The sequence below is a fragment of the Saccostrea echinata genome, unplaced genomic scaffold (assembly GCF_033153115.1).
Source record: "Saccostrea echinata isolate AGI-Se365-2 ecotype Australia unplaced genomic scaffold, CSIRO_AGI_Sech_v1 ptg000029l, whole genome shotgun sequence".
Lineage (NCBI taxonomy): Eukaryota > Metazoa > Mollusca > Bivalvia > Ostreida > Ostreidae > Saccostrea > Saccostrea echinata.
Genome location: NW_026889778.1, coordinates 35,438,860 through 35,460,921, shown reverse-complemented (window position 1 = coordinate 35,460,921; position 22,062 = coordinate 35,438,860). Strand labels below are relative to the sequence as shown.

General features: G+C 31.1%; 1 protein-coding gene across 1 annotated transcript; it reads left to right on the top strand.

The window, feature by feature from the left end:
- The first annotated feature begins 14,240 nt into the window (after positions 1-14,240).
- Positions 14,241-16,601, top strand: LOC133195238 (ficolin-1-like). Its single transcript, XM_061331095.1, has 3 exons — positions 14,241-14,250; positions 14,991-15,167; positions 16,366-16,601. Exons 1-3 carry the CDS (start codon positions 14,241-14,243, stop codon positions 16,599-16,601), a joined length of 423 nt encoding a protein of 140 aa, XP_061187079.1.
- Positions 16,602-22,062: the final 5,461 nt, after the last annotated feature.

The following is a 22,062-nucleotide window of genomic DNA, read 5'->3' as shown; positions in this document are numbered from 1 at the left end:
TGTAGTGACTTTAACCATGCTTGTTGTCCTCCATTACTGTTTTGATTAACGTCATTTCCGCCCAACTCTGCCTCGCGCTGAATTTCCTGCGGTCTGTCCATCACGTGATCTCACTTGTTTTCGTTGTGCAACTGTCGTAATACTGCCGCGGACAATCCCTTTGGAACAGCAATTCCCAATTCATTCAACTTTTCCCGTAATTCTGCTATCGTCCAATTCAACGGATTGTTCCTGTCTAAGTTACGAGACATATTAGCTGTTACAATGGAATCACTTTCTCCTAGAATCTGCTCTGACATGGGTTGGCGTTCGTCTGTTGCTGATCTCGATCTATTTACAGTTCTTCTTAAATTTCTAGGCATGATGAAATAAACACATAAATTAAATACGGAAAATAGAACACGTAAATAGTTACTCGCTGATCAATTAAAGTCTGATTAATCCACGTACAGTCAGTCACTTCGTGAGAATGTAAACACATTGCACATAAAATCCAAATGAGATGAAACTTCAAAGCATTGGATAATTCACTTGTATTACAACGTTAGAAAGTCATAGTAAATCTATAGTAAACCATAAATAAAGATGAGTAATAAAGTGATTGAACTGTAAAAAGTAAACAAATAGTGATGTTGACGAACGCTCAGAGAATGGCTGAACTGAATATGATTGGTCTATAAACCCACGTGACTTGTGTATGGAGGTACAGCAAGGGAAAATGTATGGAGGTACAGCAAGGGAAACAATACAAAGTGTGGAAATGTTTTTTTTGATAATAAACTTTGATAATAACATAATCAATAAATTAAATGGCAATAAACAGCAAAGAAAAGCAAGATCGAGAAAGGTATATTGACGTACAAGGACGCACACATGAGGCCGCTTATTATATATCCATTCAAGTTTGTTGGTAGGGAATAAAATAGTTACTTAAGATTGCCATTCTTTCACTCGGGATATATTCTCATTTTATAAAATACATTATTTCAGACTTTTTAAGCAAATCTACTTCTTGTCTCTCTTTTACAATACATAGAAAATACACATTAAGAAAAACAAAATTTCTAAAGTAGTAAATTATGATTAATCATGGAGAGATACATTGCAGTGAAGGTGGAGTTCTTTTAAAGAGTTAGTGATGCAATCCTAAAATTCTCGAGAATAGAATTAGTGTGATTTTCATATCCATATAATTACTAGTTATCATTACATGTATGTATTACGAGTATACTAAAATGAACACATTCGTTGAAACAGGAATATCGTAGAACGCCACTTTTTTTTAAATGTGGAAAATTTCACCGTAACCTTGCTCAAAGGACAATGGGAAAAGATCATGAAGCACCTTCTGTTCGTAGTCAATAATTCTGTCAAGTATGCAGTTCTCTTCTCCATTGCAAAATTCTGTCCCATAACAATTTTTATATTGCATTTCAAATTAGAAGCTTAGCTTAAATAAACGTCTTAACGATTAAAAAAAAAATCACTTTCTCCACGACGACAGGATAAAAAGCAGCGAAGCTCCTAAACTGAAATCGTACTAGCCAGAAACGCCGTGATATATTAAAATATCACCGCATTTTCTGTTATTATTTTGCATCTATTCTGGGTTAACATTAAATTTATTATGAACCATTAGAATATATACGCAATACCATGTCCTTCATAGAAAAACATTTTAGATGCCCAGAAAGCCGTTATCGACAATCTTTAAAGCAGAAAATAAATACAATGTAATTTACTTCTGGTGAAACTAATAGTAAATGAATTATAATGTTTAACTGCAGTGCACCGAACATGAATAAACCCTCATATCTCTTTGAACAAGAAAAAAACGATGAAACCCATCAGATAATTGTTAAAAAATAGTCGAAGAGGACCAACTATAATTCACTTTTACAAGTTAAACATAATTATATTATTGCGATTTGTGACATCCTTTATTTTTTCATAATGGGAATGACAGTTGAGTAAAGGGTTTAGAAAGGAAACTGACCTTCAACATTTAAGTTTCTTTATTTCTGAAAGCAGGCTTTGTATATGGCTACATAATACACACAATGATTATCCATTTTAAATGAAAATGGTTTTTGTAGATTGTTTGAACAAACTTACTGTGTATTCATGAAATTGTACAAGTAGCACTGAACCAAAATTTTCAAGTAGATGAATCCATTTCATTTTTGTGCAAAATAAATGCAAATATATATGTACTTATGCATAAGAGTAATTCTCTGTATCCATTTAATAAACTTTTTGGCATACATATAGTCACTGATTTTGATGAATCTTTGCCAATTATAAAAGTGCATATATAAGACCAGAAACAAATTCCTCAAAATTGGTTACCATCTGTCCTGGTTGTTATGGTAAGAGAAATAAAATATTAAAATCAAATGTTGAGGCTGTCAGCTACTATGAATCTTAATTAAGCCTTTACAAAGACTAAAAAACCCCGAATTGACCACTTACTCAAAAACATAAGTTCTAGTTGCCACTTGTTGTGTGAAGAAATTTTCTGAAATATATTTCTAAATGGGCGGTACATGTAACAAATGCTACATTTAACATATATTTTATATGCTGAAAAAAGCTCAGTATTCACTAATTAAGGGAGTTACTTGACCAAACTTAGGCACTATCTGTAGAATAAATATATAATGGAAAAAGGTTGTATCAATTTTATTCCAAAAATAAATATAAGGGTTGAAATAATTCACAACATATCTACACACATTTATTGGTTTAGTTTTAATTAATACTGCCATCTCATAGAAAGTCAGGCCAGATATATATATAATATATATATATATATATATATATATATATATATATATATATATATATATATATATATATATATATATATATATATATATATATATATATATATATATATATATATATATATATATATATATATATATATATATTTAAGACATTGTAACATAAAGATGATAAAGAAAATTAGGAAATTATTGCTACATTATATAGAAAGCATGGAGACACATACTGTAAACGTGGTTATTTTGACGAGTTGAAAAATTGACGATTTTTTGTTTACGAAAATTGACGAGTGTTAATTTTGACGAATATTGAATCAAGAGTTATGTATATCTTTGATCTCACAAGATTAAAACAAAAATGAAAACTAAGAACTCCTAAAAAAAAACCAGTTTCAAAACTAGTACTCAGAGTAAGTTCGCCAGAAGCTAGAGGACCAAAAACTTGATGGATTCATTGGCTTAGTTGACTTCAGAACGTATACGATTAAGCCGCTCTGTGCGAGTTCACGATGTTATAAGCAAGGACCGCGACTTCCTCGGGAATTTACAAGCGTTCTCATCAATAAAATTCAATTTTGCTTGTAAAAACCATCTACAGTGTATAAGATTTGATTGAATTAATTGCTCTTTTGTACTAGTCTTTGTTTTCATTATACGAGACCGATTGCCTGAAGTGACAAAGTAAGTCAAACAAGGCGTGATAATTACGCAAAGTTAGAATGTTGTGACCATGGGTAATAATAGTATATGATATAATCAATGATTTTTAAAACTGTGATTATATGTTTTCATAACTATTTACAAGAAAATTAAACAGTAATTTTGATCTAGTTTTAATGGGGGAAGCCGAGAAAATTAAGCGGTAAAGTTGTACGACGGTCAATGTCTGTTGTGACGCTATATATATGATGTGAAGTTTGACGAGTGGAAATTTTGACGAGAAAAGAAAAATCGTCAATATAGTCAAAATTAGCACGTCGTCAAAATTTCAACGTTTACAGTAGTGTATTACAGTTTTTCTTGCTTCTTTCTGATTCTAGTTACCTTCTAGGTAAAATATATATTATCCTAGGAATCTAAAATTGCATTTATCTGATAGATATAAAGAAATAATAGAGTTTGATGAAGAAAAGAATATTGTTGCTATGTTTGAAATGTGTTCAGTTTTCTTAATTTCGTAGCCATATTGATGGTTATAATGTAGCTTCTTGCCTTCAAATAGAGAATTTCTGATAGCTAGAACGGAGAATAAGAGTAGTAGTTTATAGATATCAATTTTAAAAGTTGTAGGAATTTTCTTTCAAACATATGATCTCAGAAAATTAATAATTTTAAGATTTTGATATAGTTTGGTATGAATAATTACATTTCAATACTTTGTTTTCATGGCTATGAATGTAATGGTTGTTTTCCCAGATATTTTTACGTGTATAAAGATATCAAGCATTTAACTTTAAGAATCAATCACTGTCACTTTTCTGCATTGCTGCAATAATTAATAATGATACTCTGAACATGTTCAAAATGCTAATTTTCAAGCTTTCGGGCACATTGCCATGGTAACCATGATTCATAACAATTTCTGCCTGATATGATTTTATGGTATTAACTACTTTTTTACATCTTGAGTTTTAAGATCCTTGCACAGCTTCTATACAAGAATTAAAGTCATTACAGAGAATGGCTTATAAATATAATTTTATTTTCTAAATTTATTTAAAAGTGTATTTGAAAATATGCATGGATTGGGTGTCAAGCATTGCCTCTTCAGTCATCTTTCTAAATAGAAATCAAAGTCATTATAGGCAAAATAACAATAAGCAGGAAAATTATTAATTTGTAAAACGTTAGTCAGCATACGACTTAATGATAGATTGTATTTGCTGACAAGGTCATTGTATGGAACCATGAAACTTACGAAATGATGACTTTAAACGAGACTGTTGATGTTCTTGTTTCATCAACTTGTTTGTCAATAACTTAACTTGTTTTAGAAATTGTTCCGACGTAGAGCATGCTTTTGTATATCGAATCAACTGATAAATATATACACACCATATGCATGTGATAAGGGTATATTGCTGCAGAAGTAAGGAAAGTTGACGATTGAAAAGCTAAAGTCATCACGATTATCATAAAGCTTTGTTGTAAGATTAACCACTAACGTCTTTTTCTAGTAAAATATCCAACCAATATGAAACAGATGTGTCAGACGCTGTGGTGTCTTTTATTTGAAGCTCACTGGGATATAACATGTGACATATGAATGGATATAACTATTGTTAATTGATAGTACGTCGTCGATATATCTAAATGTCGAGTTGAAGGCCACAGCAAGATATTTCTTTTTCTCATGCATAAGATTTTGAGTAAATTCTGCTTTATATGAATACAAAAATAGGTCTGCTAACACCGGGGCGCATTTGGTACAAATGGGAATTCCAACAGAATGTTGGAAGATCTAGTCTCAAAAAAAAAAAAAAAAAAAAAAAAAAAAAAACACACACACACACACACATAGATATTGTCAATCAGAAACTCAAGCATCTTTTTAATATTAACTTCAGAGTATTTGTGTTTACAAACAGAATGTTTTTTAACAAAATAATTTTGCGAATGACCAATGTCAAGGTGAGTAACTTTAAGAGTTCAATTTTTATTGAAAAAGCAGATGTCAATAATGTCAAAAAACCCGGACTTTAATTTATCATGGGGAATGGTTGTGTGCAGAGTTGAAAAGTCTAAGTTTTTATGTAGTTTATTTTGGTAAAATTTTGTGATTTCAAATTTTCCAAAAGTTCCTTGGAATTTTTAAGTATCCAAATCTGATGTACACCACTTTTCGAATATATTGTTGCACGGTACTCCTGAAGTTTCTCCTCCACTACTGTTAATACTTTAGTGAGGAGTAAAGAAAGAGGCTTGATAGAACATTTACTGGAACTCGCTATGTATCTTTGTTTGTAAGGATTTTTATGAAGCTTCGGAATCAAATATAAATATGGTAATTCAAATTCATTTTGGTTGTGGGGAATGTTAGAAATATTCAAAACTGACATATGATTTTGAAGAATTATCTCTTAAGAAAGGAAGCCATTGGTATACGTTGGATTGTCACGTGTAGAATTAAATCCCAATTCATCTAAAATACAATTAAAACTAGTTCTAATTGTAACGGAGACCGTTACAGATGTTCCCCCCCCCCCCACCCCACCCCTACTCCCTATGGGGCCCCATTCCCTATATGTTCAAAAAATTAAGCAAACCTTTTTAATATAGACTTAAACAACTTATTTTCAAAAGTATTTTGAAGAAAGAACAATACTTATATACTGTAGCACAGAGAGCATAAGTAATTCATATTTAATTACATGTGCAAGCAATGATTTCGAAAATTGCCATATACATGTACAAAATCTTGTAAAACGCCATAATAAAAAGCTCCATTTAAATTTCAAAGAATTTCACTGAAAACATAGAAAGTTACAGCAACATGAATATTAAGCAATCAGAAATCAACGAGTGTGCATGAATGTCCTCATGTCGATATCTGATGATTAAATAATGTAGGAACTCGTATTATTTATATATACTCTGAATTTCGTCCTTTTCGTTAACAATTAAGAACGTTATAAATACTAACAACCTTAGCCAATCAGATTTCAGCACATGTGCTTGCGCATATTTTCTAGATTTCTGACACATATATTCTTACAGTGTCTTATAAGCATAAGCCAATGTCTTACATTTCAAAGACTTAGTATTGAATAGTAAGAGAGATATAACCTATAAAGCATTAGCCAATCAGATTTTAGCACAAGTACATGCATGTCCTTGCATTCAATTTTGATAGTAGCAAAATGTAGGAACCCATTATACTTATCCATATTCTAAATCTCATTCTGTTTTGTTGAAAACTAAAGAAGTTATATCCATTTAAAGTTTCAGCTAATCTAATTGCAGAACACGTGCACGCTTGTGTTATCAGGATTTTTTGTATATAACAAATTGTAGAACCTTATAATATAAACCTATATCTTAAATTTTAAAGAATTTTGTCAAAATACAAGGAAGATGTTGGTATTTTTGTTTCAGCCAATCAGAGCGAAGCGCATGTGCATGCGCGTTTGTTCATGCTAATTTGACCATGTCATCTTGTCTACACTACTAATATATCTATATATTTTGGGTTTCAAAGCCTTTCATCAAAAATTATAAAAGGTATGGCTATGTTAAGTATATCAGTCATTTCACTCATTGCACGCGCACGCACGTGTATGCATGTGCATGCAAAATGACCTTCGTTCCGCACATTTACACAACATTCCTGTTAACCCTTAAAAGTTTCATCTCAATCGGATGAGTAGTTTACGAAAACACTCGCGGACAAAAAAGTACCGGAGAAGAAATTTTGAAAAAACAAATTAAAAACAATATGTTCCCAAACTTAGTTTGGGGAACATAATAACGAGCGTTACAAACAAAGACAATGTTGTTACCTGCTTTGTCAGCTGGGACCAGTACATACTGATCGTCTATTCTATCTCGTTCTTTTTTCAAGAGAGAAAAAAGAAATAGGAATTATCCACATGATCTCCGAAATACGACATAAATATTAGTTAAAAATGTTTAAGTAGAATTTTTTCCAGATTAACTTACATGTTCCTTTTTTTTCCAGGATGTATAAATACGCTGAGCGTCCACCAAATTAGTAATAATAACCACTGCAAAATTTAACTAGTTGTGCATATCATCGACCTGAAAAACTGCTCCATTGGAATATAATTCGAGTTGCATACAAATGCCCTTTTAAGATCATTTCTTGTCAGTTGAAATTTTGCCTTTGGATAGTGAGCATGAGCGTGAATTTTTGTCGCTGGCTAAATTGGCACAATGATAATTGCAGGAGTTTTTCTAAGAGTAATCCTTGTAGCCCATTTGTTATTTCACAAATTTTCCACCTCAAAACTTATAGGGGGGTTTTATGATATAAAGTGGAAAAAGGACCAAAATGCAAACACGTTTCATAACATCAGTGGTATCAATTTTATTGACTGTGTTGAAGAGTGTCTTCGAAGAAAAAGATGTGTGTCAGTCAATTACTCTAGAAGCAAACTTTTCTGTGAAATGAATGGAATAGATTCGCCTTCATTGTCTCCACTCGTCTATGGTGTGTATGCGGATGATTTCATCTACAGTGAAAAAAGTTCTTGGGATTCAGTGAGTATTAAATTTAGAACAAACATTTAGGCAATACTAATTACTTTAATAGAAATAAGCTCCCACAAAATAATATTATTTAATTAAAATAATATATATTAATACGAGAGTCATTCAAAAATACGTCGACAAAATCGCTCTTCAGGGTATTATTTTTACAAGATTTATGATCAACATATTTTCAAGTGGAAAAACATTTATTTTGCCGTTGTGTGAAGTTTCATTCCATTTGATTAAATGGAGTTCATGTTACTTAATTTCAAATAATCAACATGTTTTGTCACCATGGAGCACTCTTACACTGTAGCTATATTGTAACGTCAAAAACAACTTCTTGAAGGTTACTCACAATTACTCTTCCTCGTCATTTCTTATACCGTTTGTAGCGCCTTATTAACTCGATAAAATGTCTCCATAATACTTGACACATACTAAGCTAACTGTTGTTCGAGTAACTTAAGTTAGTTTGTGTTTTCAAATTCTTTACTACGTAACACTATATTTTATAAATTCAACAACAATGAAGCCGCATATCACGTTCCATGACGTTACCAAGTCTTTTGATCAAATTTTAATGAAAATCTGTTTCCTCACAGACTGTACTTCGTACGATTCAAAGTCTTTACTACTCTTTACCATCAATATACAAATCACGACTCACTTCTGATATATATCAATTTTAGAATTTGTTAAACGGTTTTTCGAGTGCAAGATAAAATTATATCACTACTCGCTGCTCCGTGACGTCCTTTAAAGTCAGCTTTTTGTGCCTTTTTCAAAGAGGACTACCTGTCTTCTGACATTGATTTCTCTCTACATGTAAAAAAGAAAATGTATTACAATTTAATTTAATTTGGTACTTAAAATTATAAAACAAAATTCATTTGAATTTGAACTTTATTTCGTTTTAGCGCCATTTTAGAGATATAACATTAGACATATTTAAGTGTAGTGTTAGAAAATTACTCAGTTTTGACCGTGCTGCGTAACCCCATTTGTGCAGTTTTAAAATGTAATTAACTTGGATATTTATCACGATATAGTTGAGTGTTTTGATTCAAATTACTTGCATTCATTGTTAAAGTATGTCTACCAAATTTGGTTATAATATGACGTTAAATAAAAATGTTACGACAAAAGTCTACGATCTTTTTGAATGACCATCCTATATACTGTATAATATAATAATGAATTATAAATACTCAATAATGAGTAAAATCCATATATTTGTTTTCTGAATATGAAAGGGAAGCTTCTAATCTCAAGGGTGTTCATAAATATTGACAATAATTAAATGCTGTACCTTGTTAATTGGATGAGAAAAACATATTGAACGAATAAATTCCAAACATACAAATATTCAAGTATAATTATTATGTTTTCCCCATGTCAGTTATCGTTTCAATTTTATTTACCAAACAATTCTTTGTACTTATGAAACCATTTTTATCGAGTAGGGAATGCTGTGTCGTACACTTGACAGTTGTCTTGTAACCAGGATACTACATGTATAATGAGACATAGGGTCACAATTTGTTACATATATACTTAATTTTATAGAATTTGAACTACTCATATTTTTTTTTTACAGAGAATTATTGGAGATTGTTCGTCGCATCCTTGCAACTTTAATGAGATATGTATTTCTGTCATCGGGCTGAAGGGATTCACTTGCAAAATGCCAGGTAAAGATAAAAAAAATTTTCCTTGGTAAGTAAAACTTCCATTAAAAGCAAAATTTAACTTATAAAATCTAATGCAATATGTGTATATTTTGTCTTTTATATTCCGTATATATTCGCCTTTAAGTCGGTCCGCCTATAAGTCGGTTGTAATTTTTGAGGTTATTTTGGAGGGATTTGCCATTGACCAACATATAAGTCGGTACAACTTTTTGCAAGAACAGGTTGACAATTTCAAATCAATGTTTTAACTTGTTTTAGTTAATTCTTTTGAGAAATGACGCCAATATTCAATTTTAAATCCTCAAAAAAAAAAAAAAAAAAAAAAAAAAAAAAAAAAAGTATTGCACACTTTAGATAAAGATAAAATTATTGAAATATGTAAATGCTTGTACTTTATGCATAATCTTAGAACACAAAAATTATATATGCAGACTTTATTCAACGATAATCGTCGGACACGTTTATAAAATACTACATGTTTGCGTTCAAAATAACGCCAATTTTCTATGACTCGCCTATAAGTCGGATATAAAGTTTTGGACCAAAATTTAACTCCCAAAAAAACGACTTATAGATAAGTATAAACGGTATGTGAAATCTAATTGTCACTGATTACTTGTAGTTATCTATGTAAATACACTGTAAAAATTGTGTTTAGGAAATAAACACTTCTATTACATGTTTAGATCTAAACGTGAATAGTACTGTGTTTAACAACTAAACACTTATGTCTTAACATGTTTTATATCTAAACGCGTTTAGCAATTAAACACATTTTACTGTAAAGTGCAGAGTTATCTTCCCGGAAATGACACACATATATTTGAACGTTAATTTGAGCGGCTACCTAAACAAAGAAACACAACAAGCTAAGGTGATGTATCAGTGAGAGATATGACAACCCAATTCAAGGGATAACCATGACGAAATAGTGAAATACGTGAAAGGGCATCTTGTTACTGCAATACATTAAAGGTTTGTTTTCTTCTTCTTTGCATTAATTAACCACGATGAGCAACGTAAATAAAGTTGACTTGGGATATCTTGAATTCGTTCATAGACTTGCAGGAGAGGAAATAATATTAAATGTCATTATCTATATTTATATCAGTGTAGTTTCACTAAAATTTGAACAATTTTGTTTTTCTAAGTAATGTAAAATATCAGTGATAGTGTACTTCTTCTAAATCTGGCTTTCTTTCCTACAGGCACCGTACGTAGTCCAGATCGAACTCAAAATACACGTATCAGAGTACCTGGTGTCATCTTCAAGTGATTGTTGTTGTTCCATAATCAACACTTTGAAACTTCATTTGTTGAAGACTACTGTGTTAATTCGGCAGTGTTTACAATTATCCTCGTGCATTCGAAATCGGTTACTTTCTGGCAGTTATTGATGGGATATAGATTATAATATGTGGTGCTTTGGGACTTGCTGAAAGTTCATAAAATTTGATATTTTGTGATTGACATGAGGAAAACTCTGCAGCCGATTCAAATTATAATGATTATAATAAATATATATATAAATATACATTTTGTCTTTTTAGTTTAACAATTCTTTAATAAAGCCTTTTAGAAATATTCAATGAAGTTTTGATATTAAATTGTCAGCTTAATATTATTTTCTTAATAATTTTGAAGATAAAAAGTTTGTTATCTATGTATCGTTATTAATTATGTGTCATTCTGATTGAATTGTTGAGACTAATCAAATCTATTCAGTTCTATCTCCTACATTATTAGTGTAGATTAAGTACATGTACTTCGCACAGTGTCCATTGTATTGTATAATTAAATACATATTCCAGCGCTCAGTGGCTTTATGGAAAATAATTAATATTGGTTACATATTTTGAAAATTTTGACAATTATGCGCATTTAAAAAACATATACTTTTTGTGCCTAAATTTACGAGTGTTTTATTTTTCTGCAGGTACAAATTAAACTTATGATGTGTTTAGATATTAAACACATCTGCTGTTATGTGTTTAGAATTTAAACACTTGTGTTCATGTGTTTAGATATGTTTAATTCCTAAACACACAAGTGTTTAAAATCTAAACACTTTCTAAGACATGTTTAGGAATTTTACATGTTTAGAAATTAAACATATAAAAAAGGAGGTGACAAGAAAGTGTTTAGAAAAGTGTTTGAATTGTAAACACATTTTTTACAGTGTACTGTTCTATTACTCTACATTATGACCAGAGCTTTGGGTAAATTTTAAATCTTATACAAAAAGATTAGATTTTTCAGTGTTTTATTTCAAAGCACCTATCTCCCCTCTTTTCATCTCAACATTAAATGGGTTCAATCTTTGTTATGTTACAAGTATTTCACAATCCATTCTAAGTGTTCTACTGAAATAAACATATTGAAAAGGGATCTACACTAAAATTTATATTGTTGATATCTACAGAGAGAAAATTAAATTTGTAATGTAGCAATCAAAAAAATGACTACTGATTTTTCTCAGACTGTGGGTCACCACCTTCTTTCTTCAATGCCAACTTGATACCTTACAATGGACAGCTTGTGACTGAGCAAGGCTCTAAAATTACCTACATGTATATGTACACACGTGATCAATCTACTCATTGGCTGGATAATGCTGATTTCCAAATGCTCTGTGAGGATGGAAATTGGAAGTATAATCAGAGTGGTACGTGCTTATATATTTCAATAGTAATTTATTGGGGATTTATTACTTTGGTGAAATCGTTTGTAGAAAAATAGTTTGGGGGTTTCTTGATCTTCATGAGCTTTCCTTTTTGTGGTATTTTATTTCCATTTTGTCGAAGTAATTTTTGCAGTTGTTATTGTTGACAATGATGTTGAAAATAATGACGTCATTGATGATTTACAGTCAGCTCCTCTCGGTGTGAGTTCCCTGGGCTCCTTACCTCGGTGGTAGAGATGACATTCGGGATAACATCGTTCCTTGTACCAAGAGTTTTCAAAAATGGGGAGGAATGGTTGGTATGTTAATTTAGATTACCTTATTCTATACAGACGTTGATTATCACCATTGTAAATTTTTGCAATTTTTTAAATTTTGTCTTTAGAGCGAAAAAAGTAAAATCAACCGTACATCAATAATAAACTAAGATTTATTCGATGTATAAATTTCTAAGTGCGGCGAAAAAGTCAGACGAATTTGTATTTCCCTCACTTGCAGGTTATCCAAAGAAGATGCAATGGACAAGTTCATTTTAATCGATCTTGGCATGAATATAAATATGGATTCGGATACTTGGATTCCGAATTTTGGATAGGTATATAGTGCTACCTCTATAAAATGATGATTCCATTTACTGAATTTAATGAATAATTTCAAAGGCCGTTATATCTTTACAATACCATTTTGAATTGATCCATAAAAGCATACATATTACAAGTATACGTCTTACTTGAATCTTGTCATATAACTGTTGTGTTTCTATTTGGTCATTAATTACATATATATCCCATAGGTATATGACATGTAATATTACTTTCTACTCCACTTTATTTATCACTGCACGAGACATGTCCTGGAAAGAATCATATCGGATGTTGTGAATAATTTTTAAAAATATTTTGATAATTTAGATGATTGGTTGCTCATCCAAACTCTTGGATAATATGAATTTTTTGGTGTTTAAATAGGATACTTTGATGATTTTGATTTTTGAGACTTTGACGTTTTTCATACTAATTCTTAGGCCATCATTTACACACTGAATTGTCTACGGATATTTCCCGATTATGTCAAGGAGCATACGTCGGGTGTGACCGGTCCGCAAGGGATGCTCACTCCTCTATGGCACCTGATCCCAACTCTGATGTCTTAGAGGTCCGTCTTTGCTCTGCCCCTGATTTGTACTGTTTGAATGGACATTTGAGTTTGAATACTGTTCATTATCTCCATATTTAATTTGGAGTCTCAGATAAAGATGACAGATTTGGTTTACATGTAATCAGTACTGTGATAAAAAAAAAAATTCTTAATCAGGATGGCAATTCTTTTTAGTACTTTACTAATGTCGGATTAGTGTAATTATAGTTATTAACTACATATTGGGGACGATTTGATTTTCTATTTAGACTTGTCACGTGATGTTACGGTCTTTTTATTTTAGCACATATACTTGCAGTATTGATATCGCATATAAATTTCAACAGTGTAAGGGAATTACCAAGTTTAATTCTAAGTTAAGTCTGTAAATATTTTCAACACACATTTAAGTTCGTGAAAAATGCTGCGATTCTAAATAGATTGTACTATTTCTTTGTAAAAATCTTATTTTTTGACCGCATGTTGAATTGTTTGCTTATCTACTGCATTTAATATAGAAATCATTAATATCAATTCATTTTCAAGATTTCACCAGGATTGCAACACTTATCAAATAGCTTAATATTTGTAGAAGATATGTGTAAAAGCTTACTGTGATCTTGAGAAGATTTTTGAAAGATGCCACACATTTTCACTACTTGTAATTCTAAATTATCTCCCCTTGAAATGGCCCTTCGTTCTAAAAAAAATGAATCCACTTTACCCAAGATGCTTTGTGGTAAGTTTGTTGATTTTGGCCAAGTTGTTCTGGTGCAGAGGTCAAAAGGCTTACCGACTGAAGTCGACAGCTGACGCCGAACAAAATGTGATTAGAAAAGCACACTTGATCTTTCAGCTCTCTGAGCTAAAACATGAATTTCAAAATAAAACCGCGTATGTTGTACATCAATTACCTTTTGAAAATTTGGAATAATTCGTTTATGCATAAAATTGAGAAAAACGCTCTTATAAGCGGCCAGCGCCAAATGATATGAAGTAGGAAAGGTACTTATTGGTGACCTACATCACTATATTATCATATTATCACTATATTACTATATTATCATATCTTAAAAACAAATTGTGGAAAATAATTTGTTTCTGTATCAAAGGAAAATACTCCAAACCATTAAGGCTATCTTTTAAATCATTATGTTACTTGGCTAAAAAAATTATATCTTTCTTGGACCTTCTTAAAACTTGTCCTGGAAGAATTCAATTATTTTCAAATTTATGATTAATAGACATGCATTCTTTTACTGAGGTTCAAAAGGATTTATTCTTCTTTTAACTCTTTAACTCATCAACTAAATCAATGAAAGGCAAAAAATTGGGGTGTATATATAAGAGGATGAGGAAGGAAAGATGATATATAAGTAAAATGTTACTCTTTTTTCCCTACCTGTAATTTAATTCTTAAATCAATGTTTGGTGTAAGAATACAATGTTATAATTTTATATGCCTAGTTTATGTTGTAGGAAATGAAATCATTCGCAAGCTTTCGATTAATGGGTACGAAACTCTGGGAGTGGAACTCTATGCTGATCATCTATACTATGCTGGTTCCTACCGATATTTCTCTCAATATCAATTCAGAGTAGATACAGAAGTAAAAAACTATCAAGCGCAGTTTTACTACCTAACAGGGAATCTTTGTAAGTATTGTGTAAATTGTATAGCTCACACATGCATGTTACGGGTGCACGAGACAATCCTAGTGAAACCTGTGATATGACGTCATTTTTTTTTAAAATTTGTATCTAAAGATTAAGCAGAACTCTTGAAAAAATGGTAAAAATTCACAGGCCCTTAGGAATCAATTTCTGTTTGTTTGGATTTGGACAAGCAAAGGAAAATCAAATCAAACCAAAAAAGTCACCGGATGTTTTTGAGGGGACACAGTCCTAAATTAGCTTTGTTTTCTACCGTATAGTTACTGACCCTCCGGTTCCTATAGGCTTGACATATAAAACACCCTCAAATATTAAATTTTTTTTCAAGGCATATCAATAATAAAGAAAAAAATACTTTGACAGACAACGTATTACCTGTCAATCAAACGGTTAAATTATTAGAAATTGATTTAATAATGTTGGAATTTGGTCATAATTGCAAGTAAATAGATACATACAAAAGAGTTTCAGAAAGCAGTATTTTGGTATTTCATGTACATGTATGTTTATTCAAGAGTTATCGATGTAATTTCATCACACATTTTCGAAAGAAACATATAGTTCATAAGACTTGTTATTTTTTCTCTGGCTTTTTACCAATAAGAATAATTTTAAAATATGACATGTTTTATTATTCTAGAACTTATTATATTCAGATCAAGAGTTTAGGATTTATAATAATTGGAAATGCCACTAGAATCATGCGCGCACTGGTAAAAAAAAATACAGTTCTAAATTTAACTATGAAAATTTGGTGTGGTGTCATGTAAAAGTGTAGATTTATCATGCCATTACACTGTAACAGTGCAGTGAAATTGTAAGAGTAATTGAGGGTCTCAGAGGTGTTCCTCAAAACAGTATAAATATGTAATCAGTAATAAACAATTCTAAACTCTAGGTTAGACTGAATTAGTATTTCTTTATCGGTATAGCAGTCGAATGATAAAATTGTCAAGAGATTTTTTTTATATAAATAGGTTTAATGATTTAGTAAAGTTTATTTTACTGAAGCTAATTATGCTCATGAATGCCTACAAAATTATAAGAATATTCTGTATTTTAGAGAATGAGTTTGAAAGTCTTGCAAATCGAAATTTCATCATCGATTTCGTATTACTTAAGGCATTTTAGGAAAAATAATTAAACAATGAAATGTTCACTTTCTTGCTTATTCTTGTAGCTGATTCTCTATCCTACTTCAATGACATGAATTTCTCCACATGGGACAAAGACAACGATAATCACACTACTGCAAACTGTGCCACAAATAACCACGGAGGGTGGTGGTACGGAGGGTGCCACCAGGCAAATCTAAACGGCTTGTATGGTGTTCACAGAACTGACGGCCTCTCCTGGTGGGTCTCTGAAGACAACTGGATTTATCCTACCCATGTCATGATTATGATGAAAAACTAACGTATAAATCATCAAAACTATGGCCATGAAAAAATATTTTTACTATTTTATAACTAATTTTTTTTTCTCAAAACCTCGTTTAAACCTGAAGGAATACAGTTGAGTTTTAAGTGTAACTTGTTGTATTAGAGAACCAGTACCTTAAATTTTCAAATGGAGTCTATTGTCAGATTTTGCTTCATATAAATTGCAATGGTTTATGTCGTTCTCATTCCATAAATAGAATTGGTTACTGCTTATTCAAAGGCATTTATTTTCTGATTATTAGTCCCCTACCGTAGATTCCTCCTCTTTGTCCGTCTGTCTGTCCCTCTGTCTGTCCCACTTGGCTTTTCGTACTTTTTTTCTAAACGCTTGCAGAAATTGAGCTAATTTTTGGTATTTGAGTGTACCTTGATGAGTTACAGATAAAGTTTTCATTTCATTCCGCTTTGGTGAGTTTTGATAGATTGAAGACCTTTTTCATTTTTAAGACTGACCAAATTCTCAGCTTGGTTTTGATCAGAATAGAGTACAAGTATTAGATGGAAGTTGAAATGGCATTTCAAATTATGAGGAGATATTTGAAAACAATATATCATTCTGACTTCAATAATGCAGAGGTGAAAGAAGAATAAGAACGATAACGCTATCAATATGTACTGGTCCCAGTTGACAAGGCAGGTATTAACAAAGTCTTTGTTTGTAAGGACTATTACTATTGCTCTTTAGAGTAATTTGGATTTAATTCTACGGCTGGTAATTCAACTTAACCTTTCAGTTCCCTTTATAAGGAGGATTTTCTTCAAAAGCGTTTCATTTTTAAATAAGTTAATATTACCAATAACAAAATTGATTTGAATGAATTTGAATCATCAAACCTTTACTGGATTCCTAAACAAAAATACTTAGCTATTTCTAGTTAATTTCTACAAAGTTTCTTTCTTTATCCTTCATGAAAACAAAACCAGCAGTAAAGGAGAAACTTCAGAAGTACTGTGAAACAACATATTTGAGAAGTGGCTTTTATCAGACGTGGATACTTAATAACTTCACGGAACTCTTTAAAATTTTGAAACCATAAAAGGCTTTTGTGACGTCATAGACAACTGCTACGTCAATATAAATGGAACTCGCAATTTTGCATACCATGCCACTGGGCATCTGTAAACTTATATTGTTAAAAAAAAATTCTGATTTTACGCACAAGTACTCTGAAGTCGATATTAAAAAGATGATTGAGTTTCTCAGTGATAAGTTCTAATATGTGTAGTTCTTGTAGTCTCTCAATAATCTGATGGAATACGAATTGATACTACCTTATGTCCCTTTATTTGTAGATCTTTTTTTTATTTCTATAAAGAACTTATTCAAAATTTTTACTTGAAAAGAAGTCCCTTGATGTGACCTTCAACTCGATATTTAGATATATCAATCAACAGTATTCATTTCCATTCCTTCTTTGATGCCACATAATCCAATGAACTCGAAATAAAACACACCACAAAGTCAAAATACATTGATGGCAAACTTTTTGATAAACGTGATGACTTCTACTTTAAAAAGTAGTTAAAGAGTATCATACATGTAGTTAAAAAATCAACGTGTATGCTGAATTTAATTTCAACTGGAAAATTATATGATATTTCTGGTTAGAGATGTCATTTAAAGTTCAAATATTTCAAGGAAATGTAAACCTTTAACAATGTTAAATTTAATGTCAAGGACTTAGGTGTATCTTATAATATCCAGGGTGTTATTCTGCCTTTACAAACGTGCGATACTCGCTAACGGGGTCGTCCTTTTATCATAACTGGTTCAAAGTCTTCGGATTAATATAAAGCATATTCATTTAAGCTGTGCTCAACTATTTACAATATGAAAGGAAAGAATCTTTTAGTAAGAAGAGATGAAAACAATTCTTTAAAATAAAAAATATAGAAAGTATTTACTGTTGTTTTGATGATAGTAAAGGCTCCTACGGAATAGACATCCAGAAGAAGAAAAGAAAAAAAATTCATGATCGAAGAAATTGGGGGAGCAATTCTGTTACTTTCAATTTTCTCTCTAGTAAGTTAGTAAGTAAGTAAATATTTTTTATAGTGACCTGTGTATTACAATAACTATACATTCATTAGACAAATAAACATACAACACCCGGTCCATCGGACCTATAATTCACTTTTAGCAATATATATCAGTTACATGCGTGTGGTTTTTCTTTGTCTTATGTTATATGCATTATATATGAAACTCGCAGTTTGACGTAGGAAATGGGTTAATAGATGTTTAAATAGAACATTTGAATTATTATTATGTAAATCTGAAATCCTGACAATATAACAATTAATATGTTTTATTAACTCATTTCTCAAAGGTTTGTTTGATTGAGTCCAGCCACAAACATTCAAGTGTCCGATATGAAGAACACCAACGGGTCGGGATACTTGCTAGTCATCTCCTGTGTCATTTTCAGAATGCGGGGTCATTTTTACATATCGGCTGTTGGAAGTTACGCGGAACTGATTTCCCTGCGGTATTTGATTTAGCAGTGTTCTTGCATTGAGTTCGATTAATCTTTCGGTGTGAGATTTGCTAGATCGCAAATATATCGTTTTGTACGAATCGTGTTCACGAAGTTTCATTTCCTCGCGTAAAACTATTATCTTCTCCTGCAGTGTAGCAAATGATATTTTGACGATCCCCGGTTTTCCGAATCTACTCTTTATTCGTGTCGCTGCTTAGACGGTGACAGGCTCCTCGAGATCCATCTTATTAACTATATCTCTCGCCATCTCGAGGAGATCTTCCTGTTCCCCCATATAGCTTACATTCGTTGCGATTATAATGCGATTTGGATCCTCAAGGGGATTGCCAGTGTTTATCATGCCCGTTAAAGGTGAAGGTTGCGACACAATTGGTGATCGAGTCGGTTGACAATGGATTCAATGAAGCGTGACAATGATTCTATTCTCTCTAATAAATCGTAACGTTAGAGAAATTGGCATTGTTTCCAGGATCTACGTAAACATATGTAAAATCTCTTCTATAGTATGGATCTGTTTGTGTACAATACTCTAAGCTCTGATCTTGAACGCTGTCACCACTCTGTTTTGTTTCCCTTCGAAGCCAAGGGCAACAGTTATCATCCCGAACGTTTTATTTAGGGCGATATTATCTAAAGAAAAGCTCCAAATAAATATTTCATAATATAAATAAAATATTAAATCGGAGAAAAAGACGCAAAAACAATGTAATGAAAGATAACTCATCCAGTAAACATAAAGTGAAAATTAGCATTAGCATGAAATACATACTATAGCTAGATTAAATCATTCATATTTACAGTTTTCATCCTTATAACTTTTTGAACGTGTGTATCTACTTCTTTCTAATACTGCATACTTAAATTTATGTTATATCGAAAAAGACAAGGAATGTAAAAAAAAATCCTATCATAGCTACAAAGTTGATGATGAACAAAGTAATTTAGATACATTCTAGAAGTAAAAGATCATGCATTTAAAATTGTGCGCGTTGAATAACACAGAAAGCTTAATCTTTTGTGTTGGTGGAAATGTTTATGGACTTTCATTTACTTAATCCATTTGATCTGTCATTAGTATACCACTTGCTTTTTGCACGAGAAAATATCAAAATACTGTATTTGAATTGGTGCAAATTATTGACTCCTTGCTATTTTACCTCTGTTTTGAGATGTGAGAATAAACAAGGCAGAAATATTGTAAAAATTGTGTATGTTATATGTATGTTATAAAAATATGTGTAAGATCTGCATAGAACATGAAACGGGACTCGGATGTTTTTTGTCTTCTTCTTTTTTTTTTTTTTTTTTTTTTTTTTTTTTTTTTTTTTTTGGAAGGGGGTGGGGGTCTTTATCATTTTGTGTGTTAAAAAAAATAAATTAATACCTCTAACATTTTATTGACTTATTTTAGGGGCCAACCTAAATGCATTTTCATGAATCCTTTATATTACAGATAATTTTAGGCATTAAATTTATTGGACATATTTTGGGAGATGAGGGCACCCTTGTTAGTACATCAATAGTGTTCCTTTTTAGGTGAATTTTGAGGTGAAATTGAACATTATATATATATATATATATATATATATATATATATATATATATATATATATATATATATATATATATATATATATATATATATATATATATATATATATATATATATATATCTATCTATATATATATATATATGAGATTAGAGCATAGAGCATGACTGTAATAAAATTCAAAATTCCAATTTAGCTGTAGACAAATTTTGAAATATTAAATCGAAATTGATTTAATTTATCCCCCCCCCCCCCCACCAAATTAAAGATTCAAATATTCTTTATTAATCAATAGGTTAACATTCCTAGGTAAAAAAAAAAATCAATTTCGTGCTTTTTTACCATCAAGAATAAAAATGACAGTTGTTTGGATGATATCTAGAGCTCAGCTTTATTAGTTTTTTTTTTTATATTTATTTTATAAATTCGAATATACTCATGTGTTATGGGCTACTTTTACTAGCAAAATATATTCGTAAATTAATATTGGATTATTGGATTACATTGTAGTTTTATTTTTTTTTTAAAGGAAATGGACATACATACAATACTGTTTCCTTGTTCAAACGTACTACACATCTAAAAATAATTTAAGGATGCCTCATGTCACATAGTGAACAAAAAAGAAGTATGCATAAAGTTTCTTTTTATTGCAGCAGCATCAAATATCTCAAAATTCTACCATATTAAGCTGCTTACATTCGTTTACAAATAATGCAACCTTTAGCTCGAACACGCTGAAAACCTGTACATAGAGAAAAAAAAAACCTGTTCAATTACTCTTTATGAGAGTTTCTGAAGGTCAAGGGTGTAAAAAGTGAAGATGACCAACAGTGATCAATCTCAAAATTCCAGTAAAGAAAACGCATCGTGAACAAGGGCAAAAAATCACAGACCTTGAAAACATTAAAGGTGGGATTAGGTGCCTAGGAGGAATAAGCATCCCTCTCTGTATTGATCAAGTACATGGAGTAATCCGTGGTCCATATGGTATTAAAAGAAATAGCCAAAGTATTGTTGGGACACATTTTTTGTCAAAAAATAACCCTACGACAGGTTGTATTTGCAAACAAAGTCATAATTTTGACCATAGAATTTGCGAAAAGCTTACTTTGAATGAAATATTGAAATTCCTGTTACGTCTATTTATTTGTCAGAAGCCTTCCTCTGATTAAAAACTGATCGTATTCAGGCCTTGCTCTTGAGTATTGAATCAGCCTAGACATAACATTATATGCAAAAGTGGAATATTACTATAGAAATAGGGTAAGTTCAAGATGGAAAAGCTGAAGTCACCCCGTTTGTCATAAAGTTTAGTTGTTAGTTAGTCATTAAAGTATAGTCTTTTAATGACCACAAATTAAGATTCCTTGCAATATCTGTA

What these genes read in the sequence shown, in the direction of transcription:
- LOC133195238 (XM_061331095.1), top strand. An exon ending in CTACCTAACAGGGAATCTTT is followed by an intron (nt 15,168 to 16,365) that starts GTAAGTATTGTG and finishes TTATTCTTGTAG; the next exon opens with CTGATTCTCTATCCTACTTC.